This window comes from Ahaetulla prasina, chromosome 17, assembly GCF_028640845.1.
Source record: "Ahaetulla prasina isolate Xishuangbanna chromosome 17, ASM2864084v1, whole genome shotgun sequence".
Lineage (NCBI taxonomy): Eukaryota > Metazoa > Chordata > Lepidosauria > Squamata > Colubridae > Ahaetulla > Ahaetulla prasina.
Genome location: NC_080555.1, coordinates 12,239,959 through 12,266,019, shown reverse-complemented (window position 1 = coordinate 12,266,019; position 26,061 = coordinate 12,239,959). Strand labels below are relative to the sequence as shown.

The 26,061-nt window shown below is 48.2% G+C and overlaps 1 protein-coding gene across 2 annotated transcripts in view; it reads right to left on the bottom strand.

Annotated features, from left to right (window-relative positions):
• Positions 1-24,353, bottom strand: part of SART1 (spliceosome associated factor 1, recruiter of U4/U6.U5 tri-snRNP) — a 33,759-nt gene extending 9,406 nt beyond the window's left edge. Inside the window, exons 1-11 of one of the 2 annotated variants that reach the window (XM_058159892.1) lie at positions 23,896-24,353; positions 15,973-16,030; positions 11,602-11,657; positions 7,768-7,894; positions 7,082-7,187; positions 6,250-6,327; positions 4,802-4,901; positions 4,500-4,645; positions 3,216-3,422; positions 2,835-2,953; positions 1,069-1,235 (exon numbers count right to left, since the gene is read on the bottom strand). In XM_058159892.1, coding sequence (XP_058015875.1) covers positions 1,069-1,235; positions 2,835-2,953; positions 3,216-3,422; positions 4,500-4,645; positions 4,802-4,901; positions 6,250-6,327; positions 7,082-7,187; positions 7,768-7,894; positions 11,602-11,657; positions 15,973-16,030; positions 23,896-24,271 — 1,540 coding nt within the window. In that variant the 5' untranslated portion in view covers positions 24,272-24,353. Of the gene's footprint in view, positions 1-1,068; positions 1,236-2,834; positions 2,954-3,215; positions 3,423-4,499; positions 4,646-4,801; positions 4,902-6,249; positions 6,328-7,081; positions 7,188-7,767; positions 7,895-11,601; positions 11,658-12,840; positions 12,899-15,972; positions 16,031-23,895 lie in introns of both variants that reach the window. The other variant, XM_058159893.1, reaches the window with a different exon arrangement.
• Positions 24,354-26,061: the final 1,708 nt, after the last annotated feature.

Below are 26,061 nucleotides of genomic sequence, written 5' to 3'. Positions count from 1 at the left end.
ATCTCCCCCCGCCCAGGCAACGCTTCCAGACCCAGCTGTGGACAATCAGGCCTGGTTCGATTCCAGGTTTCGTAGACAAGCGAGGCGGGAATAACAAAAGAAGGGGTGGGGCAGGCCTAGATAGTGCTGAGTCACAGAGCCACACCCCACAGGGTATAAAAGCAGGAGGGGCTGCTTCACTACTTCGTGACGAACAAAACAAACTGGCTGGAGAACACGTGAGCTGAACTATTTGGCCTGAATAGCTGTTTGCTCCTGACTTCCTGGTTGCTCCGCGATGCCGAGAGATAAAGAAAACCTTGGCAGACGAACGCTGGTTTGCTGCCAGAGCCGATAGTTGCCATGGACTCATTGCTGGCTCATTAAGTCAGTTTGCGTGCCTCCTGGACTGAGGTGGGGACAGAACAGCTTGGCTGTTTTCTTCCAGACGTTTCATTATCCAACTAGGTAATGCCATCAGTCTGAATGAGTGGTGAGTTTGTCCATTTATAAATAGTAGCTTGCACCGCCAATGTTGGGGGTAGGGGTTGGTTTTTCTCCTTGGTGGTTCCATGTTTAGGGTACTGTTTTCTGCCTCTTTGTCTGGTGTTAATCTCTGCTTATCTAGGTGGGGATATTTCTGGTCTGATGATGTTACCTAGTTGGAAATTTCTGCACAAAGGTACAAGTGACCTCCAGGGCACCAAAGTTCAACCCTGAGCTACAGATTGTCTCCTACCGAAATAGGCAACTGCTCAGTGCCTCCTTCCTTCCCACTAACATCAATCATCATCATCATCATCATATATATATCATATATCCTGCTTCATGATGCTTTACGGCCCTCTCTACGCGGTTTACAGAGTCGGTCTCTTGCCCCCAACAATCTGGGTCCACATTTTATCCACCTCAGAAGAACGGAAGGCAGAGTCACCTTGAGCCGGTCAGGATCGAGCTGCCGGCAGTCGGCAGTGTCAACCTGCAATCCTTCGTTTTAACCACTGCGCCACCACGGCTCTTACATCAAGATTTAATCCACTCCAGCTGCCATCTGGGTTCCCAATTGGTTTTAATTTCAGGGATCCTCACCATCCTCACTGCTGATCTCCATTTTTTCTACACGGATGTCATCTGACTGGATCAGCTGCTCTCCTGCTCCGTTTCTGCTGGTGCCCAGGGATCCCTCCTCTTCTTCTTCTTCTTCCTCCTCTTCTTCCTCTTTCACAGGTGCCCGCCGCTTACCCCGGCCCCGGGTCCTAGGGAGGCAGGACAAAGTGGGTCAGGCCTGACAAGAACGGGCTGAAGAAGCTTCCCTCCCATGATCAAGATGGGACTGACCTGAGTTAACCCTTTAACACCGTAACTGTTCTGACCCAACTCCCCAAACACGACAAACTCTCTGTAGTTGAAGCAATGATTCCTTCATTAAGAGCACCAGCAGCCCCGGCAAAAAGTTTCTCTCTCTCTCACACACACACACAGCAGGCTAACAAGTGGCTGACTGACAGGGAGAGGATTAGTTGTCTGCCACATCCATTCATCTCCACCCCCTGCCTTTTATCCCCAGAGCTAGGGTGGAGCTTCGCTAGCAGCGGTGGCTCTTTCGTCCCGAGGACCGGCCCATAGATTTCCACTGCTCTCCTCTCCTCTGCCTTCTGCGCATCTGCACGTCAGGCACTGGACCCAGCTGTTTCTCCTCTTCCTCATCAGCCACCTCCAGACCTGGTGACTGTTCACTCTCCATCTGAGGGCTGATGGACGGCCCAGGCTCCACCTCTGTCTCTCTCTTTCTCTCTGACAGCTCCACTCTCTTCCCCCTTGGAGATCCCAGGTTGCCTTGATGCTGACCCTGACTCCCGCACTTCCTCCTCCTCCTCTGATTCGGTTGCTGGAGGGGTCGGCGGCCAACAGGCCACAACAGTAACACCTTAACTGCGACCCATACTGGCTCAGGAGTTTGTGTGAACACAGCTGCTGGGATCAAGCATCCACGGGCGTGCGAGGGAGAGAATGGCATGCAGACACAACTGTTCCCTGCTGCCAGCTTTCTGGCCCGAAGCAACACAACAGCAGGCGTGGAAGGGCAGCTAGATAATGGCTGTGTTCACACAGGTTTCACTGTTTAGTGAAGAAGAGATTATCTCGTGGCCCGATTGTGCAAACTCGAATGTGAGTGAATTCCCAAGACAGGGAGTGGGACTTCAAAGCAGCTGTTCTGTCCCCCTCCCCACTTCACAGAGCAAATGCAAGACGTGTGTCTCCCAGTCTTTTTATTTGCTACAGACCTGATTTTCTTCAATTGAGGAAATACTTGGCAGTGATCGTGCAAAGGCCTGCCAAGTTCTGAGTCCGTTATCTCGTGTCCAAGATCCGTTGCCAAAACTCACTGACAAAGTCCTTTAACCCTCCAACAACCAAGCTGCAGTGCACCTTTGGTAGCTTTTTTGTCCATCACAAGGGCCACATGGCAGCTCCACCCACTTTTATACCCTGTGGGGTGTGGCTCAGTGACTCAGCAATCTCTGAGCCTGCCACACCTTTTCCTCTGTTGCGCATGCCTATCTTTAAGTCGCTGCCTCGGATCAATCCAGGATTGATCGTCAGCAGCTGGGATTTGAGGCGTTGCCAGGGAGGAGGAGGGTGCGGGAGGCCTTGTCAGCTCCTCCTCCTGGCCTGCAGCTGAAACTTGGGGCGGTGCCAGTGAGGAGGGTCCTGGCGAGGGAGGCCTTGCTGGCTCCTCTCCCTCACTTTCCGAGTCACTCTCCTCCATGAGAACAGGCTCGAGGGCCGGAGTCACAACAGCAGCAGACCCTAGGACTATTCCTCTGCCCCCCCGCCACGTGGCTGATCCTGACCTGGACCCGAAATCCCGCTCGTTGCTCTCGATGCCGAAGGGCAGCAAATCGTCAGCCTTGACCGGCTTCTCCTTCTTGCGTATCTTCTTCACCCGTCGCCTCGTCTTCTTGAATGTGGTCTGCAGGCCGGAGGGGTAGGGGGGAAAGGCAGGCTAAGAGTCCAGCAGGACAGTCCCTTTGGCTAAGCCTACTGCTACCCAAACAGCCCCACTGGCACCCGCCTCCCAGCCCTTCCAAAGTAGGGAACCCAGGCAGCCCGGACCCCCATCCAGGCTGGGCCCCTTTCCCCACCCTTTTCCCCCCTTTCCCCACTTTTCCTCCGGCTGTCAGCCTCTGGGGCCTGCCTCCCCCAGCACGGGGAGGGGGTCTCACCCACCCTACCATCTCTTCGGGGGTGTAGTACTCCGAGGCCAGGTGGATGCTGGGCAGGTCCAGCGACTGGGCCCGACTCTGCAGGCTGTCCCGGATGTTCTGCAGCTCCCGTTCCCGGGAGCCGTCCGCCATGCCCACCGCGTCCAGCTTGAAGGACTTCTTCCTCTCTCCTTCGATCTCTTCGTCGTACTTGGAGAGGACGCCCTTGTGCTTGAACTGAGGGAAGAAAGCGAGAGTGGCAGAAGGTTTGGGGCTAGGGGCCCAAGGCAGCCAGCCGGGCTCTGCCTTTTCACCCCAAACAGCTGGCTGCAAAATGGCGGCTCGGATGGACATGCACTCCCTTGGCTGGGCTCACATAGCAGATCCAGCCAGAAACCACCATTCACACCCAAATCAAACAAACCATGTTATATGCAACAATGAATGTTTGATCGTCCCATTAGATCTGGCAGACGGGGTTGGCTGTGGGTTCCCTCTGTGAGGGGCTTACATTTGAGCCATGGTGGCGCAATGGTTAGGATGCAGGACTGCAGGCTAACTCACGGCTCACTGCCAGGAGTTCGATCCTGACTGGCTCCAGGTTGACTCAGCCTTCTCTCCTTTCCATGTCGGTAAAATGAGGACCCAGGTTGTTGGGGGCAAGAGGCTGACTCTGTAAACCTCTTAGAGAGGGCTGTAAAAGCACTGTGAAGCGGTATTTAAGTCTAAGTGCTACTGCTATTTTCTTCCTTTCCTTCCTTCCTCCTTCCCTCCCTCTCCTGTCTGTTAGGGGAATTCTGGGAGTTGAAGTCCACACGTTGTCAAGGTAGAGAAACATGATCTACAACAGGGGTCACCAACCTTTCGGACCTCAAGGACCACTAAATTCATAATTTTCAATCTCGCAGACCACTAATAGGATCTGCCTAATGACCGACTGGGTGGGCATGGCTAGGTGGGCATGTGACTGGATGGGCGTGGCCAACTTGATGCCATTCATGTCAAGGGGCGCCTCGCCAGCCTCTACTCGCCCCTCCCTTCCCAGCCACTCCTCGCCTGCCCGCTTGGGCTCCTTAGGGCCCCAACAGGAAGCAGTTGCTGGACCTAAGCAGCCACCATGAGAAAGAGTTCATAGTTTGAGGACCCCTGAGTTAGTGCAATATAAAAAATGCAAATAATTTTTCTGCGGACCACCAAAATTTTCTTGCGGACCACCAGTGGTCCAGGGACCAACAGTTGCTGACCGCTGATCTACACCATCAAATTTGTTGAAGCTGCTGGGGACCCCAGGAAGAGGACAGAGGGAAGACTTACAACCACCATGTCGTCCACGCTCTCCTCTTCTTCATAGGGTTTGTACTCCGGCTTCTTCTTGCGCAGCTCCACATTCTTCTTGGCCTTCTCCTTGTCCACCATGTTGACGTTCACCAACACATCGCCACCTTCCTCCTCCAAGACACCTAAAGGGACGCCAATGGTCAGCTGGAGGAGAGCTCCGGGAGAATCCTGCTCCACCCCAGGGACCGGCACCCAAAACCAGGTGCCACGCCTGCAGGGTCAGCTCTGGAGGGGTGCGGGGGAGAGGCTCTGAGGGGAAGGCGGCACCTGTTCGGTACCTTTGTCTTTGAGAGTCAAGATGACTGTCTGCCCTTCCTGGAATGAATCGATAGTGTGCTCCACAGTCAGGCCTTTGAGGTCCTGGGCGCTATAGCCCACCTGTTGGGAGCCAGAGAGTAGAAACAAACATCAGACGACGCAGGGAAAGCGCGGAGGGAAATTCCCAGCTCTGGGAAGGTGAGAAACAGCGGTGGCAAATCAAGGAGCGGCCGAAAAGACGTTCTCAAAAGATGCATCTTTCAGCAGGAAGAATCTATTTTTTATTTGTTTTTATGAATGAATGCTCTTTGTTGGCCGAGTGTGATTGGACATACAAGGAATTGGTCCCCAGTGCATAAGCTCTCAGTGTACATACAAACAACAAGGAGTTTATCAATTACAACAAGGAATAATCAAGGAGAGAAGCAACCTAGAACTAAGGAGAAATTTCCTGACAGTTAGAACAATCAATAAGTGGAACGACTTGCCTGCAGAAGTTGTGAATGCTCCAACACTGGAAATTTTTAAGAAAATGTTGGATAGCCATTTGTCTGAAATGGTGTAGGGTTTCCTGCCTCGGCAGGGGGTTGGACTAGAAGACCTCCAAGGTCCCTTCCAACTCTGTTATTATGTTATGTTAACAAGGTAACAGATCACAAGATACAAATAGGAGAAGGTATTAGGAAAGATGAGCAGTGATACAGCCCTACTACATGAGTAAATATCCTTAGGCTGTGGGAAGTAGGTGTCCAGCAATGATGGTACGGAGGAAAAAAACTGTCCTTGTGTCTTGTATCCCACCTTAATTATTTTTACAAATGACCCAAGGTAGCAAATATATCCAACGCTCCTTCCTATTTTTCCCACAACAACCCTGCGAGACGGGTTGGGCCAAGAGAAGCGTTCTTCACGCCTGATAGGTAGATTGTAAACGCCATTCTGAGGCCTCCTGTTTAAAGCATATCTGGAATGGCTCAAGCTGTCCTTTATTTGTCCCGTGGCTCCAGAGAGCAGACAGCAAAAACAAGAAAACCCTCGAGTGAATTTTCTTCGCAGAGGTGAAGGCGAAAATGCGCCTCTGCCAACTGGAAAGTCAAGGCAACCCTCTCAAAATTCAATCCAGATTTTTTGCTTGTAAGTCGTCATGGCCGCTAAACAGATCGCACTTGACCTGACTCGATTTTACAGCGCCGGTGTCACCGGGGTCATTAAGTGAATCACGGTGTTATTAAGGACCCCAAATTGCAGTCACATAACCGTGAGATGCTACCACCAGTTGTAAAGGTGAGCCACTTGCCAGGTACGCAAAATATGATCATGCAACTACACAGGCCATGTGAGTGTAGGGCGTGTGTGTGTGTGTGCCAGTTGTCACTTGGAGGAAGGGTTTAGGAGGTCCATCGTAACTCTGAACAGTCGTTAAGCGACCATTCGTTAAATGAGGACAGGGCTTTCTTGCAGTCCTTACCTTCTTCTTCTGCCCAAATTCCTCCTCCACGAGGCTGCTGATGCCAAATTCCTGGTCCATCTCCTCCAAGAGCTTGGCCTGTTTGAGGAACAAAGGAACACAAAACATTTGAGCGGCGGGGAGGGGCTGCTCCAAGCTTCTTGAGGAAGGCGTTGCAGAGAGTGCTCGACTTAGGATCACAATGAGGACTGGGACATCTGTCACTCAAGACGTCAGCTGTCCCAGCTTGGTCAGTTAGAAAAGAGAGACGTTCGAGGCTTTGCCAAACATTTAAAACTGTGCTAAAGCCAAGCGGTTGCAGTAGAAGCAAAGCCGGATCTAAGGCTTTCGCGTCCAAAGCGTCTGGTTAACTTTTCCCACCTTCTTCGCCCTGTTCCTGTCTTTTGAGGGCTGTTTGGTTCTGCGTTCCACAGTGCGACCTTGGAATGGTCGACTCTCATGGGGTGGGGGGGGATCCAATGCTTAGTTTTGATTCTTCTCATGCTGCTAAACCCCCCCCCCTTTTATCCCACCCTGCAGCTCTCCCTGCACCCCGCAAGGATGGAAGGCTGCTAGCAGGCAATGCACAGTGTAGGAGGATGGCAGTCTTCTAGTCCAGGGGTCTCCAACCTTGGCAACTTTAAGACTTGTGGACTTCAAGTCCCAGATTTCCTCAGCCAGCAAAGCTGTTGAAGTCAAGCTGTTGAAGAGTTGAAGTCCACAAGTCTTAAAGTTGCCAAGGTTGGAGACCCCTGTTCTAGTCCACGCCCCCTCCTGAAGGCAGTAGACTTCATATGGTTGTCCAATCTTTTCTTGAAAACCTCCAGGGATTAAAAAGGCCACCGACACCCACCCTCTTCTCCGCCATCTCTTTCTCCAACTGCAGCTTCCGGCTTCTCTCGATCCAGGCAGCCGTGTCGTCCAGCCACGGGTCATCTTCCCCCAGGGATTTGACTTTCCTAAAGACATAAAAGATACCAGCCGCTTACGGAAAGCTCTGATCCTGGCACTGAGATGACCAGGGAAGACTCGATTTCAGAAAACGGATCGGGATAAGAAACAACATAGAGATAGTAATCCAACCACAGGCAGTCCAACCAACCACAGCAGTTGGTTTAATGACCGTTCAAAGTGACAACGGCACTCAAAAAAGTGGCTTACGACGGTTTTTCACACTTATGGACATTGCGACATCCCCCATGGTCACGTGATCAAAATTCAAACTGACTCACATTTATGACGATATGTCGCGTGATCCCATTTTGTGACCTTCTGACCAACAAAGTCAATGAGGAAGCCAGGTTCACTTAACAGCCACTAACTTAACAACTACAGTGATTCACTTAACAACCAGGGCAGGAAAGGTCGCAAAATTATTATATTATTTATTAAATTGGGGCAAATGGGGCAAAACTCCCTTAACTAATGTCTTGCTTAGCAACATAAACTGGGGGCTCAATTGTGGTCGTTAAGTCGAGGACCGCCTGTGATTTAGAAGCCGTTTTCAAATAGCCGAATAGCGAAGAGTCGAAAGGGTACCCAAGTTTCTGGTTTAAAAGCCGCTTCTCCTTGGCGGCGGCTAGTTTCTCCCGGATCTCCTCTCGCTGCCTGAGGGCGATCGGGTTGATGACCTCCGCAGCCACCGGGTCCTCCTTAGTGCCAGTCTCTGCAGGGTGAAGAGAAGACAATAGGGAGACCAAGACTTTGCTCTGAGCTGAAACAACCCTTAGAGGAACGCTAAAGGGGACGGAACCAGTGGTGGGACGCAGCCGGTTCGGGCAAACTGGTAGTTAAATTGCTGGCTGGCCCCTCCCCTCCCTCCCCTTCCAGGAGTTCCCATGCCCCCCATTTTGGTTCCTAGGTAAGTGCAGGGAAGCCGCCTAGGCCCAAAATGGGGTACGGTGACGGGGAGGGGGGCACGGCAGTGCATTTCCCCCCCCCCAGGCCCATTTTTGCTCTGGGGTGTGTGTGTGTGCAGGAGGCCCGAGTGCTGCATGTCACACGCCCACCATGGCCACGCCGACCCAGCTGGTCATTAGGGCAGAGAAGCGGTTGTTAAATTATTTGAATCCCCACCACTGGACGGAACCCAGCACTGTCCAAACTCCACAAGTCCCAAAGACATAAGCTGCTAGGCTGAAGGACAAAATAAGTCAGCCAAATTCTGTTTTTATAGCAGCCATCTCTTGCAAACGCACAGGCACTTAATTGTGGCTCTGTTCACTCATCTGTTCATTCTCCCAAACGAGAGATCAGTTTTGGCTCAGCTGCTTTGTGAACTCAGCTTCTATCCTCCACCACAAGGCAAAGGGGCGAGGTGGGCGTTTAACAGGAAACTGGATATGGAGAATTTCAACCTTCTGTCAAGAGGTTTCGTCCTTGCTTTTCTTCCTTCCTTTTTTTTTTTTGTTTACATTTATATCCTGCCCTTCTCCGAAGACTCAGGGCGGCTTACAGTGTGTAAGGCAATAGTCTCATTCTATTTGTATATTTACAAAGTCAACTTATTGCCCCCCCAACAATCTGGGTCCTCATTTTACCTACCTTATAAAGGATGGAAGGCTGAGTCAACCTTGGACCTGGTGGGACTAGAACCTGCAGTAATTGCAGGCAGCTGTGTTTTAATAATAGGCTTCTTACAGCCTGAGCCACACCGCGGCCCTTCTTCCTTCCACTCAAAAAAGCAACCGGACTTCCTTGTTTTTCTTTGAAGACGTTTTGCTTCCCATCCAATAAGCTTCTCCAGCTCTGATTGGATGGCTGCTTCTCATCCAAGAAGCTGAAGAAGTCTTCAAGGAAAACAAGGAAGTCCAGTTGTCTCTTGGAAAAAGCACCTTTGGGACGTGGATGACGGAGAAGCTCCCAAGAAATTTAAAGAGGGCAGTTAAAAAAAGAGAACATTGGAAATTCCTACAAACTCTAAAGGAAGATTTTTGCAGTAAAAAAAAAAATCAGGGATACTCCATCTCGGGCTAGATGAAATAACGCAGAATAACGTAAGCAGGAGACACATGAAGTCTCGATGGCAAAGGACAGACAATGGAAGGCCAACCTACCTTTTTTGATTGTGTTGATCTCCAGAGGTTTCAACCCAAGCTTAGCTCGAAGTTTACTATTGAGAGAGAGAGAGAGAGAGAGCAACAAAATGCATGTAATTTTGTGTATTCGTTGTTGAGCCAGACAACAGAATCTCTGTGGGGTCCTTGGTGCTCTATAAGCTGGGTTGTTTTCTTGAAAACGTTTCATTTCCCAACAAGGTAACAGCATCAGTGCTAGAAGGAGGTGGGGTTTCGTCTGTGAAAATCAAACAGTAAACAGTAGAACATAGGATCCTAGGGCTGGAAGGGACCTCAGAGGTCTTCTAGTCCAGGGGTCTCCAACCTTGGCGACTTTAAGCCTGGAGGACTTCAACTCCCAGAATTCCCCAGCCAGCTTTGCTGACTGGACAAGGCTGACTGGACCAAAGGGAGGAGGGCTTCGGCGATATTTCTTATATGTAATTTCCGCGCCAAATGTCTCAGCGCTTGCTTTCGTTTTGTTGCTTTCAGTTCATACTCAGTAAAAAGTACCTATCTCTAAAGACAATGGCGTTGGGGTTTTTCTTTCTTGAGTGTTGAAATGAGGCACACCTGACACCTACCCTCCCTTCCAGCACTGATGATGTTCCCTAGTTGGGTCATGAAATGCCTGCAAGAAATCCACCAAGCTCAGACAGTACCAAGGACCCCACAGTTCAATCTTGATCTAATCGTCTATTGTAGGATCTCAACCTTGGTCCTTTAAGACTTATGGACTTCAACTCAGAATTCGTCAGCCAGCTTTCCTGGCTGAGGGACTCTGGGAGTTGAAGTCCACAAGTCTTAAAGGGACCAAGGTTGGAGACCCCTGCTCTATTGGAACAGAATCTCTTCAGCATATGGCTACAGATCTCAAGGTGACTTAAAGGGCTAGTCGGGCTTTTTTTGTTTAATTAACAGATTTGTGTGGGAAAATCCAAGACCATTCTTACGGCCTTTCAGGAAAAGGATTGACCGTGGGGGTGGGAAGTATTTTTGCTTCGTGGCAGCCGCTTTGCCCAAGTGCGGAGAAGCAGTCTCTGCTCCCCTCTTCCTTCCTCTTCCATCGCCACCAACTGCACCCCAGACCGACCCATTCCTGGAGCCCCACCTGGATTTGCTGCCTGCCTGATCCTCGCACACACACACCCCCGGCCAGCTTGCAGAGGATTACCTACAAGATAGAAAGCTGGGTGGAATGCCAATTTCCCAATGAATTTAATTCACTCACTTTGTCTCTTCAATGCTGAGCGAAGCGTCTCCTCCAGAGGATGACTTCGAACTAACAGCTATTTGGGAATAAAAACAGGGAGAGAAATTGTCAGCACCCAGGAAACATTCTGAGTTGGAGTTTGTTTTGTTTTTGTGCACAACTCAATAGCCAACACGGTCAGATTTTAGTTTCTTTGGGGAGTTTTGAGAACGAGCTACCATGTTTCCCCGAAAATAAGACCGTCTTATATTTTTTTGAACCTTGAAATAAGCCTTGGCCTTATTGCCCTGCGCTCAAAAGCCCGATTATTATCAGGGATGTCTTATTTTGGGGAGAGAAAAAAACCAAGATGCTTGCACAGTTGGCACCTCGCATACATCCACCAAGGAAATCGTTCTGAAACAGGTGTCTTACCTGAGGAATTGCAATGCAATGGGAATGCTCAATTTTAAAGGCTAGGAATATTCTCAGGTCAGCAACGTCTTCCACGGTTAAATTAATTTAATGTATCATCAATTCAGCACACCAGAGTTTTTGATTGCACACACTGATTCGCGGAAATCCACTTTGGCTGTCAATTTAGATCTTGCAGTATAAGCTGGAATTTTTTGCAGCACCGAACGCTTTTAAGCTGACAAAGGCAAACTCAGGGATGAAAATAGGTCCTCCCAAAAATGGGGAAGGGTGGGGAGGGGCTTGCAACCCACGAACATGGCTGGCTCAGGGATTCTGGGAGTTGAAGTCCACTAGGCCCAAAGAAGCTTCTCCAGCTCTGACTGGATGGCCACTTCTCATCCAAGAAGCTGAAGAAGCTTCTTGGATGGGAAGCAAAACGTCTTCAAGGAAAACAAGGAAGTCCAGTTGTCTCTTGGAAAAAGCACCTTTGGGATGTGGATGGTGGAGAAGCTCCCAAGAAATTTAAAGAGGGCAGTTAAAAAAAGAGAACATTGGCAATTCCTACAAGCTCTAAAGGAAGATTTTTGCAGTAAAAAAAAAAAATCAAGGATACTCCATCTCGGGCTAGATGAAATAATGCAGAATAACATAAGCAGAAGACACATGAAGTCTCGATGGCAAAGGACAGACGGTGGAAGGCCAACCTACCTTTTTTGATTGTGTTGATCTCCAGAGGTTTCAGCCCAAGCTTAGCTCGAAGTTTACTATTGAGAGAGAGAGAGAGAGAAAGCAACAAAATGCATGTAATTTTGTGTACTCGTTGTTGAGCCAGACAACAGAATCTCTGTGGGGTCCTTGGTGCTCTATAAGCTGGGTTGTTTTCTTGAAAACGTTTCATTTCCCAACAAGGTAACAGCATCAGTGCTAGAAGGAGGTGGGGTTTCGTCTGTGAAAATCAAACAGTAAACAGTAGAACATAGGATCCTAGGGCTGGAAGGGACCTCAGAGGTCTTCTAGTCCAGGGGTCTCCAACCTTGGCGACTTTAAGCCTGGAGGACTTCAACTCCCAGAATTCCCCAGCCAGCTTTGCTGACTGGACAAGGCTGACTGGACCAAAGAGAGGAGGGCTTCGGCGATATTTCTTATATGTAATTTCCACGCCAAATGTCTCAGTGCTTGCTTTCGTTTTGTTGCTTTCAGTTCATACTCAGTAAAAAGTACCTATCTCTAAAAACAATGGCGTTGGGGTTTTTCTTTCTTGAGTATTGAAATGAGGCACACCTGACACCTACCCTTCCTTCCAGCACTGATGATGTTCCCTAGTTGGGTCATGAAATGCCTGCAAGAAACCCACCAAGCTCAGACAGCACCAAGGACCCCACAGTTCAATCTTGATCTACGAATCGTCTATTGCAGGGATCTCCAACCTTGGTCCCTTTAAGACTTATGGACTTCAACTCTCAGAATTCCTCAGCCAGCTTTCCTGGCTGAGGGACTCTGGGAGTTGAAGTCCACAAGTCTTAAAGGGACCAAGGTTGGAGACCCCTGCTCTGTTGGAACAGAATCTCTTCAGCATATGGCTACAGATCTCAAGGTGACTTAAAGGGCTAGTCAGACTTTTTTTGTTTAATTAACAGATTTCTGTGGGAAAATCCAAGACCATTCTTTCGGCCTTTCAGGAAAAGGATTGACCGTGGGGGTGGGAAGTATTTTTGCTTCGTGGCAGCTGCTTTGCCCAAGTGCGGAGAAGCAGTCTCTGCTCCCCTCTTCCTTCCTCTTCCATCGCCACCAACTGCACCCCAGACCGACCCATTCCTGGAGCCCCACCTGGATTTGCTGCCTGCCTGATCCTCGCACACACACACCCCCGGCCAGCTTGCAGAGGATTACCTACAAGATAGAAAGCTGGGTGGAATGCCAATTTCCCAATGAATTTAATTCACTCACTTTGTCTCTTCAATGCTGAGCGAAGCGTCTCCTCCAGAGGATGACTTCGAACTAACAGCTATTTGGGAATAAAAACAGGGAGAGAAATTGTCAGCACCCAGGAAACATTCTGAGTTGGAGTTTGTTTTTGTTTTTTGTGCACAACTCAATAGCCAACACGGTCAGATTTCAGTTTCTTTGGGGAGTTTTGAGAACGAGCTACCATGTTTCCCCGAAAATAAGACCGTCTTATATTTTTTTGAACCTTGAAATAAGCCTTGGCCTTATTGCCCTGCGCTCAAAAGCCCGATTATTATCAGGGATGTCTTATTTTGGGGAGAGAAAAAAACCAAGATGCTTGCACAGTTGGCACCTCGCATACATCCACCAAGGAAATCGTTCTGAAACAGGTGTCTTACCTGAGGAATTGCAATGCAATGGGAATGCTCAATTTTAAAGGCTAGGAATATTCTCAGGTCAGCAACGTCTTCCACGGTTAAATTAATTTAATGTATCATCAATTCAGCACACCAGAGTTTTTGATTGCACACACTGATTCGCGGAAATCCACTTTGGCTGTCAATTTAGATCTTGCAGTATAAGCTGGAATTTTTTGCAGCACCGAACGCTTTTAAGCTGACAAAGGCAAACTCAGGGATGAAAATAGGTCCCTCCCTAAAACGGGGGAGGGGTGGGAGGGAGGGGCTTTACAACCCACGAACATGGCTGGCTCAGGGATTCTGGGAGTTGAAGTCCACTAGGCCCAAAGGAGCCATAGTTGCCCATCCCTAGGGACCTACCTTTCTTCCCCCAACTTCCTTTGCGCACAGCCTCACCGCCATGACTTAAAACCAGTTTCCTATGAGAGCCCTATTGGCTCATGGGAGAAGATGAATATTTGCCACTATCATTTTTAATGCAAAAACTTTTTTTTTAAAGAATTAGAATAGAATGAGCTGGAAGGGACCTTGGAGGTCTTCTAGTCCAGGGGTCTCCAACCTTAGCAACTTTAAGATCTGTGGACTTCAACTCCCAGTGTTGTAAATGTTGTACCTTGATGAACGTATCTTTTCTTTTATGTACACTGAGAGCATATGCACCAAGACAAATTCCTTGTGTGTCCAATCACACTTGGCCAATAAAAATAAAATAAAATAAAATTCTATTCTATTCTATTCTATTAAAGTTTCCAAGGTTGGAGACCCCCGATCTACTAAAAACATCCAGTGTCGGAGCACCCACGATTTCTGAAGGCAATTTAATTTAATATAGAAGGAGCAATAGCACTTATATACTGCTTTACATTGCCTTGTTGCAGCCTTCTCTAAGCGGTTTACAGAGTCAGCCTCTTGCCCCCCAACAATCTGGGTCCTCATTTTACCCACCTCGGCAGAACGGAAGGTTGAGTCGACCTTGAAATTTAATTTAATATAGTATACAACACAGACAAGGGCAGACAGTCCTTGACTTATGACCACAAATGAGCCCAACGTTTCTGTTGCTAAGCAACGGTTTCCCCATTTTACGACCTTGCTTGCCACAGCTGTTAAGCGAATTGCTGCAGCTGTAAAGTTAGTAAAACGGGTGTTAAGTGAATCTGGCTTCCCCATTGACTTTGCTTGTCAGAAGGCCGCAAAAGGGGACCACGTGACCCCGGGACGCTGCAACCGTCATAAGTACATGCCAGTTGCCAAGCATCCAAATTTTGATCACATGACCATGGGGATGCTGCCACAGTTGTGTGAAAATTTAGCCATCACTCTGCTAAAAAAATAATTCCCTCAACACTCTCAAGCTATTTACTAAGTCTGCACTATTAATCTTCTCATCGTTCCCATCACCTTCCACTTATGACTATAACTTTCTTGCTTGTATCCTTACTATTTATATTGATATTATTTTCTGATTGCTTATTTGTACCCTATGACTATCATTAAGAGTTGTAAATTCCTTGTGTGTGCAATCACACTTGGCCAATAAATTCTATTCTATTCTATTCTATTCTATTCTATTCTATTCTATTCTTCTATTCCATACCTTGATGAAGGTATCTTTTCTTTTATGTACACTGAGAGCCTATGCACCAAGACAAATTCCTTGTGTGTCCAATCACACTTGGCCAATAAAAAATTCTATTCTATTCTGTTCTGTTCTGTTCTATTCTTTCTTTTTCTTTCTTCTATCATCTATCCATCTATCTGTCTGTCTATCTGTCTATCTTTCTTCTATCTATCATTTATCTATATCTATCTACAATATCTATCTATCAACTCTCAGAATTCCTCAGCCAGCTTTGCTGACTGGACAAGGCTGACTGGACCAAAGAGGAGGGGCTTGATATTTCTTATATGTAATTTCCGCGCCAAATGTCTCAGCGCTTGCTTTCGTTTTGTTGCTTTCAGTTCATACTCAGTAAAAAGTACCTATCTCTAAAGACAATGGCGTTGGGGTTTTTCTTTCTTGAGTGTTGAAATGAGGCACACCTGACACCTACCCTCCCTTCCAGCACTGATGATGTTCCCTAGTTGGGTCATGAAATGCCTGCAAGAAATCCACCAAGCTCAGACAGTACCAAGGACCCCACAGTTCAATCTTGATCTACGAATCGTCTATTGCAGGGATCTCCAACCTTGGTCCCTTTAAGACTTGTGGACTTCAACTCCCAGAGTTCCTCAGCCAGCTTTCCTGGCTGAGGGACTCTGGGAGTTGAAGTCCACAAGTCTTAAAGGGACCAAGGTTGGAGACCCCTGCTCTATTGGAACAGAATCTCTTCAGCATATGGCTACAGATCTCAAGGTGACTTAAAGGGCTAGTCGGGCTTTTTTTGTTTAATTAACAGATTTCTGTGGGAAAATCCAAGACCATTCTTTCGGCCTTTCAGGAAAAGGATTGACCGTGGGGGTGGGAAGTATTTTTGCTTCGTGGCAGCTGCTTTGCCCAAGTGCGGGGAAGCAGTCTCTGCTCCCCTCTTCCTTCCTCTTCCATCGCCACCAACTGCACCCCAGACCGACCCATTCCTGGAGCCCCACCTGGATTTGCTGCCAGCCTGATCCTCGCAACACCCCCCCTCCCCCCGGCCAGCTTGCAGAGGATTAGCTACAAGATAGAAAGCTGGGTGGAATGCCAATTTCCCAATGAATTTAATTCACTCACTTTGTCTCTTCAATGCTGAGCGAAGCGTCTCCTCCAGAGGATGACTTCGAACTAACAGCTATTTGGGAATAAAAACAGGGAGAGAAATTGTCAGCACCCAGGAAACATTCTGAGTTGGAGTTTGTTTTTGTTTTTTGTGCACAACTCAATAGCCAACACGGTCAGATTTTAGTTTCTTTGGGGAGTTTTGAGAACGAGCTACCATGTTTCCCCGAAAATAAGACCGTCTTATATTTTTTTGAACCTTGAAATAAGCCTTGGCCTTATTGCTCTGCGCTCAAAAGCCCGATTATTATCAGAGATGTCTTATTTTGGGGAGAGAAAAAAACCAAGATGCTTGCACAGTTGGCACCTCGCATACATCCACCAAGGAAATCGTTCTGAAACAGGTGTCTTACCTGAGAAATTGCAATGCAATGGGAATGCTCAATTTTAAAGGCTAGGAATATTCTCAGGTCAGCAACGTCTTCCACGGTTAAATTAATTTAATGTATCATCAATTCAGCACACCAGAGTTTTTGATTGCACACACTGATTCGCGCAAATCCACTTTGGCTGTCAATTTAGATCTTGCAGTATAAGCTGGAATTTTTTGCAGCACCGAACGCTTTTAAGCTGACAAAGGCAAACTCAGGGATGAAAATAGGTCCCTCCCTAAAAATGGGGAAGGGGTGGGGGGAGGGGCTTTGCAACCCACGAACATGGCTGGCTCAGGGATTCTGGGAGTTGAAGTCCACTAGGCCCAAAGGAGCCATAGTTGCCCATCCCTAGGGACCTACTTTTCTTCCCCCAACTTCCTTTGCGCACAGCCTCACCACCATGATTTAAAACCAGTTTCCTATGAGAGCCCTATTGGCTCATGGGAGAAAATGAATATTTGCCACTATCATTTTTAATGCAAAAACTTTTTTTTAAAGAATTAGAATAGAATGAGCTGGAAGGGACCTTGGAGGTCTTCTAGTCCAGGGGTCTCCAACCTCCAATAAAGAATTCTGGGAGTTGAAGTCCGCCAGGCTTAAAGCGGCCAAGGTTGGAGACCCCTGCCCTCTGGCACTTGCTCAACAGCTGCCTAACAACTTTGACGTCAACACACGGTGGAAAGACCAATGGGCTGCTGAACGCCCAGAGACAGGCCATTAAGTAGATGACCCTACTACAAAAGGTGTCAGGTTTTGACCTTTCTCACCAGCACTGGTCAACTCTGAACGGGACCCCTACCCAACATGGTGTCTGCCAGGACTCATTGTTTAAGTGGGGACTTCTCTCCCCCACCTCAGTGTGACTGTGGTGCTCCTCGACAGAATATCCATCACACTGCGTCTGAATCCATCAAGGGCTTATGTTGTGCCTCGTCCTCCCTCCTCTCCTCAGCCGGGCCCCTCCCATCTCCTCCCGGGTCTGCTATCAGATTTGGAGTCTGATAATGAAGATGAACGGCCTGTCATGCCTCCAGCCCCCAGCCCTGGCCCTATGCCCAGACAGGATGTCAGGAATGAACAAACAAACCTCACTCCTACAGCGTGTGAGCAGGGAGCCAGTCACGTGCTGGAATTACCAACAGCAGATCCAGCGGAAGAGAATTCACAGTGGATGGATCCCCGCTTCCGGAGATCTGAGAGGCGAAGTCAGCAGAAGGAAGGGAGGGGCAGGCCTGGATAAGTGCTGAGTCATGGAGCCACACCCCACAGCCTATATAAAGGATCAGCTTGAGTCAAGCAACTTTGAGTCAAGCTAAGTCTCATTTAATTTGCTGAAGTCACAACTTGGATTCCTGCCTGCCCTGAGAAATCTGAAAGGAATTTGGCAAAGCTGCAGAGGCTTCGTGGCCACACTTGATACGGACTTCCTAGACCCGGTCGTTGGGAGGGGGAGGGGGACACGACAGCTTAGGTAAAGGTAAAGGTTCTCCTCGCACATACGTGCTACTTGTTCCCGACTCTAGGGGGCGGTGCTCATCTCCATTTCAAAGCCGAAGAGCATTACTCAACGCCAAAGGCGCACGGAAGGCTGTTCCCTTCCCACCGAAGATGGTCTCTATTTTTTCTACTTGCATTTTTACGTACTTTCGAAACTGCTAGGTTGGCAGAAGTTGGGACAAGTAACAGGAGCTCACCCCCTTATACGGCAGCAGTAGGGAGTCGAACCGCTGAGCTGCCAACCTTTCGATCAACAAGCTCAACGTCCTAGCCCCTGAGCCACCTCGTCCCTTCAAGAGCTTACACAGGCCCAATGCCTGATTTTTTTTCCCAATATAGACCACCCTATGTTTGAATGGCTGGGTGGACTGGACATTAATCTTTGAGCTACTGTAAGTTCATGTAAGGGACACGGTGGCTCAGCGGCTAAGATGCTGAGCTTGTCGATTGAAAGCTCGGCAGTTCAGCGGTTCGAATCCCTAGTGCCGCGTAACAGGGTGAGCTCCCGTTACTTGTCCCAGCTTCTGCCAACCTAGCAGTTCGAAAGCACGTAAAAAATGCAAGTAGAAAAAATAGGGACCACCTTTGGTGGGAAGGTAACAGCATTCCGTGCGCCTTTGGCGTTGAGTCATGCTGGCCACATGACCACGGAGACGTCTTCGGACAGCGCTGGCTCTTCGGCTTTGAAATGGAGATGAGCACCGCCCCCTAGAGTTGGGAACGACTAGCACGTATGTGTGAGGGGAACCTTTACCTTTTGTCGTGTCCCACTCCTCCGCTGACGGCCGGGTCAGGGAAATCCGAATCAGGCGTGCCTCTGCAGCTCTGCCAAAGTCCTAGCAAAGTTCTCAAGGCAGGCAGGAGACCAGAAAGTGACTTCAGCAAGATATGTTAGACTTCGCCTGACTCAGAGAATGCCAGAAAGCAGATCCTTTATATAGGCCATGGGGTGTGGCTCCATGACTCAGCACTTATCCAGGCCTGCCCCTCCCTTCCTTCTGTCGCCGCCGCCTATCAATTCTTCTGAAGCGAGGGTCACTCCAGTCTGCAGCTGTTGTTAATTGACCTTTCTCAGGCTCACATGCTGTGAGGGAGGGGTCGGGGTCTAGTTGCTCCGTTTGCCTGGGCATGGAGCCAGAGCTGGGGGCTGGAGGTACTTCTTCCTCCTCAGGCTGTCTGGGCATGGAGCCAGGGCTGGGGCCGGGAGGCATACTAGGACATTCCTCCGTGTTCGGAAGCAGATAAGAAGGCCCCGGCTGCGGTGAAAGCGGGCGAGACACAACACCTTTTTAAGTCCATGTATTTGCCCTATGCTAAATAAATAAGGGAGTCTCTGTGCATTTCATGGGAACAGAAGGGGAGGGAAAGCCCTCAGGCATGCCAAGTGCCAGGCATTTACATCCTGGTCAATAATTCATGACCATCTTTGCACAACAAAGGAATAACGGAGCCTTCTCTGAGATGAGGCTCCCAAGGGGGGGAAAAAGCGAGGCTTCAGCAAGTAGTTGGAGAAAGATGACTCGGCTGCGGATTTGCAGAAATAAATCCATTCAGAAAGCTTGCAACTCAGTACGTTGTGGGAACTCAGCCAAGTCCTGGATAGTAAAGTAGGCCATTCAGGCATTGTGTAATATGCAAATGCAACGAAGCTGCAGGGTTAAGCCAAGTTTAAGATTAAGCACCTGGGATCCGAAGGAAATAAGGGGAAGTCCTCAACTCACACAACTACAATTGAGACCCAGATTTATGTTTCTAAATGAAACATTCGTGAAATGAATTTTTGGGCCCTTTTACGACCTTTCCTGCCTCGGTTGTTAAGTGAATGACTACGGTTGTTAGTAACACGGTTGTTAAGTGAATCTAGCTCCCCCATTGGCTTTGCTGGTCATAAGGTCGCAAAAGGGAGGGGACCACGAGATCCCAGGACATTGCAACAGTCACAACTATGAGTCACTTTCCAAATTTTGATCACATGACCATGGGGATGCTGCAACAGTTGTAAGTGTGAAAAATGGTCGTAACTCCCTTTTTCCAGTGCTGTGATAATTCTGAAACGGTCACTAAATGAACGGTTGTAAGTCGAGAATTACCTGCATGCTTCAGAATGATCAATGGTGATTTATTTACTAAACTAATTTATATGACCACCCAATTCACGCACAATGACTCCGAGCAGTGGACAACAATAAAAAGCCACAATTAACACACACACACACACCCAAATTATGGGCCTTTTCCACCCCATAGTGGCAACATACATATTCAAACAAGCCAGTTGATTGGCTCTCTATCAACTCTGTGTGTGTGTGTGTGTGTGTGTGTGTGTGTGTGAGAGAGAGAGAGAGAGAGAGAGAGAGAGACCTTGCTAACAGAGCTCTGTCTTCAGGGCTTTTGTGAAAAGTAACAAGGTGGGGGCCATCTTATCTCTGGGGAGTGATGTGCCACAGGGAGGGAGCCACTATGGAGAAGACCCTTTTCTCTTGCCCTACCAGATGTGTTTGGGACCCTCAACACATCTTGCCTTCGTGCTCAGCTGGGCCAGGTCTAGAGGCAGTTTGTCAAATAACCTGGCCCCAAAGCATCTAGGGCTGGGGTGTCAAACTTGTGGCCTGTGGGCTGGATGCATCACACACTGGCTATGCCTGCCCGTTTTAGCGAGTGGGGGGACGTAGCGATATGTCACATGACGACGCAAGTTTGACACCCTGGATGGAGAGCTTTAAAAGTGATAAATCAGCACCTTGAACTGGCAACCACCTCTGGTGGCTCAACAGACTAAGCAGTCTGTTATTAACAGCAGCTGCTTGCAATTACTGCAGGTTCTAGTCCCACCAGGACCAAGGTTGACTCAGCCTTCCATCCTTTATAAGGTAGGTAAAATGAGGACCCAGATTGTTGGGGGCAATAAAAGTTGACTTTGTATATAATATACAAATGGATGAAGACTATTGCTTGACATTATGTAAGCCGCCCTGAGTCTTCGGAGAAGGGCGGGATATAAATTCAAATAAAAAATAAAATAAAAAATAAAAAAAACCCAGGGTGGATAAAAAATGATTTTAGTTATACAAAAAAAAATTTTTTAATTTAAATCAGATTTTTTTTAAATCAAATTTATTTCAATAAAATGGGTTTTGAAGTAAAAATCTATCTAAAGAGTAGTTTTCTATTTAAGATACATTAATGTAATTTAGTAATTTGATGTAATTTAGTTTATTCAGCATGAAATGAAGCTTAGTGATGTAGCATGCGGCTGTATATTCTGCAAAATTTACAACTCATTTAATGAGTCCAAACTCCGCAAGCTAAATAGGAAACCTTCATTTTGTTTGCAAATAACGTTAAAGATTCTAACTACCAGCAAGAATGAATCCTTAAAGAGCACCTGTCATTTCAGATCCATCCTGGCAGCGCCTGTTAGTGGGCATCCACTCACCTGCAGCTTGCCACACCCCTCACCTAGTTGTGTCACTGCCGCATCACCAGTCGTCCCACTAAGACGGTCAGTGAGTCTACAGCGGGTCAGAGGAGATGCACCAAGACAAATTCCTTGTGTGTCCAATCACACTTGGCCAATAAAAATTCTATTCTATTCTATTCTATTCTATTCTATTCTATTTAAAAAGTATGATTTAAATCGAGTTGATTTAAATCAAATCTTTTTACTAGTGATTTAAGTCGTGATTTAAATCAACTCGATTTAAATCAAATCCTGCTGGCAACCAATGCAGGTCACTCCAAAGAAGTGACAAATGTGTAAATTTGGACTGGCAAAAAAACTATGCAGGATGCTTGCTGCATTTTGAGCCAGCAGAAGCTTCTGGATACTCTTCAAGGGCAGCCCCAGGTAGAGCACATTATAGTAGTCCAAATGAGGGATCATGAGAATGGCCTGTGGGTCCAGCTAAGTGTTACAGCTGAAGCACTTTCACTTGCACGAGAACACTTTTCTCCGTGAGTCAGCCAATTCATTCATGTATTAGCACAACCAGAGAGCAGTCAAATCAACATATGCAAAACAGTTAACAATTAAAAGGGCAAGTAATTTTCTTGCAATTGCAGTTCCTAACGATGCCTTAGGTAGGCATACCTAAGGCATCATTCAATTCCCAGAATTCCTCAGCCAGTGCCTTCTGGGAGTTGAAGTCCACGAAGTCTTAAAAGTTGCCAAGTTTGGGGACCCCTGCCACAGGGCGACCCCAAAACCTTTCTTCCATCAGCCACTTTTTGATCTATCCATTCATCACTGATTCTCAGCCATTGATTCTCTTGCTTTCCCCCCCAAAAAATCAAAGAGCAAATGCAAGAAAAAAGTCATTCTCATAGCTTTGAAATCAGGGGAGGGCGGAGCAGCTGCAGCCCCCCCCCCAAGGAGCAAGGCTGGTTGGGGAATCCTGGGAGTTGAAGTCCATCATTTTAAGGTTGCTGAAGATGAGGAAAAAGGGCACCAAGGATTAACCGAAGAGGGCCATAAAACTAATAAATCACATATGGGTAGTCCTTAGCAAAGGTTCAAAGTTACAATAGCATTGAAAAAAGTGACTTACGACCGTTTTTCACACTTATGACCATTGCGACATCACCACAGTCCAAATCTCAAAATTGAGACACTTGACAACTGACTCGTATTTATGACAGTTGCAGTGCCCGGGGAGGGGGGGGGTGTCATATGATCCGCCTTTGCAACCTCCTGGCAAGAGAAGTCAATGGGGGAAGCCAGATTTGCTTAAAAAGCGTGCTACTAACTTAACAACTGCATCAATTCGCTTAACAACTGGGGCAAAGGAGGTCATAAAGCAGGGCAAAACTCACTTAACAAATGTCTCACTTAGCAACAGAAATGGTGGGCTCCATTGTGGTCGTAAGTTGAGGACTACCTGTATAGCCAATGACAATTCTGATCGTCCCTCCAGACAAAAGCAGGGCAGAGCAGCGCTAACACACAAGCCATTTGGATAGCGGAACATACAGCAATTCGTTTAGTGACCATCCAAAGTTGCAATGGCATTGAAATGACTTCTCACCCTTTTTCACAGTTACGACCGTTACAGCATCTACATAATCAGGTGATCAAAACTCAAGACATTTGACAATATGAGACACCTGACTCATATTTATGACGGCTGCAGTGACCCGGGATCTTGTGATCTCCTCTTGCAACCATCTGACAAGCAAAGTCAATGAGGGAACCAGATTCACTTAACAACCGTATTATCAATTTAGCGACTGCAACGATTCCCTTGACAACTGCAGCCAGGAAAGTGATAAAACGGAGCAAAACTCACTTAACAACTGTCTCGGTTAGCAACCAGCTCAAGTTTGGCCATACGTTGAAGACTACCTGTAGTTATGCAGATACAGGTAATCCTCGACTTACAACCATTCCTCTAGCAACCATTCAAAGTTGCAACGACACTAAAAACGACAACTGACAAACCATTCCTCATACTTGCGACCTTCATAGCGTCCTTACGGTCATGTGATCAAATTCGGGATACTTGGCCTCTGACTCACATTTACGACGGTCGCAATGTTGTCCCCCCCCAAGGTGGGGGGGTCACGTGATCTCCTTTTGCAACCTCCTGACAAGCAAAGTCAACGGGGAAGAACGGGGATTCGCTTAACAACCACTAACTTAACAACTGCAGTGATTCACTTAACAACCGGAACAAGAAAGGTCGTACAATGGGGCAAAGCTCCCTTAACTAATGTCTCGCTTAGCAACATAAACTGGGGGCTCAATTGGGGTCATTAAGTCGAGGATTGCCTCAAATAGCGAAGACTCGAAAGGGTACCCAAGTTTCTGGTTTAATAAGCCGCTTCTCCTTACTTACTGACTTGTTAACGGCAGTGATTCGCTTAACGACGGTGACCAGGAAGGTCGTAAAACGGGGCAAAGCTAAGGATCAAAATGTTGGGCTCAACTGGCCGTTCACGTCACCCCTGCGAGGTAGGCCGCTGAGAAGCCCCCACCCACCCACCCACCCACGTCCCCTCACATTCGCACCTGCGCCCTGGGCGCCCTCGTGGCCCTCATCCCGCTTCTCTCTCTGGCTCCGCCGCCCCGTCTCGCCGTCCTGCCCGGCGGCGGCGCTGCTGCGGCTGCCCCGGGCGGAGGAAGAGGTGGCGGCCTCATCCCCGCCGCCGCCGCCGCCACCACCCCGCCGCCCGCTCCGTTCTCCCCGGCTCCGGCTCCTCTTGCTCCGCCGCTCGCTGCCGCCGCCTCCGCCGCCGCGGTGCTTGTGCTTCTTGTGCTCGCGGTGGCGGGACGAGGAAGAGGAGGTGGACGCGGCGCCGCCGCCCGCCGAGGAAGACGAGGCCGCGGGCGGCGCGGAGTCCTCGGAGGCCTCGCTGCGGTCGCGGTGCCGCTTGGAGGAGCCCATCGCGAGAAAATGGCGGCTCCCCCCCGCCGAGGACCGCACAGAACGACGCTTCCTCGTCGCCGGGAGACCACTTCCTGGGTTAGAGGGCCACTTCCGGTCCGTCCCGGAAACCCGTCCGCCGGCGGCCTTGATCTCTAAACAATGGGTTCCTAGGCAATGCTTGGTTCCTCCTGTGCTGCTTCTAGTCTCCGCTGAGCGCTTTGGGGGAGGCGGGAGGATTTTCTTCCTGCTTTAGGAAGGGGTGGGATATATTAGGCCAATTCCTCCTCCATTTTCTGTGTTGTTTCTCTGTGTCAGGGGTCTCCAACCTTGGCAACTTTAAGCCTGGCGGACTTCAACTCCCAGAATTCCCCAGCCAGCTTTAGCTTTTGCTTTTGCTGGCTGGGGAGTTCTGGGAGTTGAAGTCCGCCAGGCTTAAAGTTGCCAAGGTTGGAGAGCCCTGCTCTGTGTCATATATTTATTTATTTATTTATTTATCTTGTCATGTTTATGTAGTGTAATATTGGAGGTGGTGGCCCTTTAAGAGCTGTATATGCAACGAAATTTCATTTTTAATATATGCCAATTAGTGTACATTCAGAGTGACAATGAAGTTATTCATTCCATTCCATTCACATCCCCTCTTTTCTCTGCATCCTTCTGTTGGAAGAAACTTCCATCTGGGTTCAGTTCCAAGTGGGGAAAAAGACTGGAAACATGGAGGCTGCTTGGAAAGATGGTTTAATGGTGGTCAGCTTGAGTTCCTGAACAGAAAAGGGATGAGATCCTGTGCGCTCCCTAGCTTTATGCTTTTTCTGAGCTTTGAACTTTCTGGGGCACAGGAAGAGTATCCTGATCGGTTGTTAGACTCCCAGGGTTGGGGATCTTAGCTAGCCTTGCTGGCTGATGTAATCTTCCCAGGTGCCATGTGGTGAGTTTCTGTTGCCCCCGGGAAGTTCAAAGCTTAGAGAGAGCATAAAGCCAGGGCGCACACAGCACCTCGCCCCTTTTCTGTTCAGGAACTCAAGCCATGTGATCCTGACCACCATTAAACCATCTTTCCAAGCAGCCTCCATGTTTTCTTTCCAGTGTCTTTTTCTCACTTGGAACTGAACCCAGATGTATGTTTTCTTTCAACAGTGGTTTCCTTGTAGATGTTTCATTATCCAACTAGATAACATGAATGCTTATAGGACGTCAGGTTCTGCAATCACTCAACACAGTGAACTAAGTACATGGGATGACTTCGCCCAGCACTTTAGGTTTGTTGGAAGAAATATCCATCTGGGTTCAGTTCCAAGTGGGGACAAAGACACTGGAAACATGGAGCTGCTTGGAAAGATGGTTTAATGGTGGTCAGGATCACATGGCTTGAGTTCCTGAACAGAAAAGGGCTGAGATCCTGTGCGCTCCCTGGCTTCATGCTTTTTCTGAGCTTTGAACTTTCTGGGGCACAGGAAGAATATCCTGATTGGCTGTCAGACTCCCAGGGGGTGGGGGTCTTAGCTAGCTTTGCTGGCTGATGTAATCTTCCCAGGTGCCATGTGGTGAGTTTGTGTTCTATTGTTCTATTGTTCTATTGTGTTGCAAATGATGGTTGACAAAGGTGGGGGGAAATGAGTGAGCTTGGTTGAGGCTTTAATGGCCCATTGACAAAGGTGGGGGGGAGTCAGGAAGCTGCTTTGTCTTTAAATCATGTTTCTCCATTTCTCATCCAGGGAAATATATTCTGCCTTTTAAATATTTTCTAAAATATTTCATTCTTCTAGGAGGGGGGTGGGTGCTAAATTCCTACAGGTTAAAATGTGGTT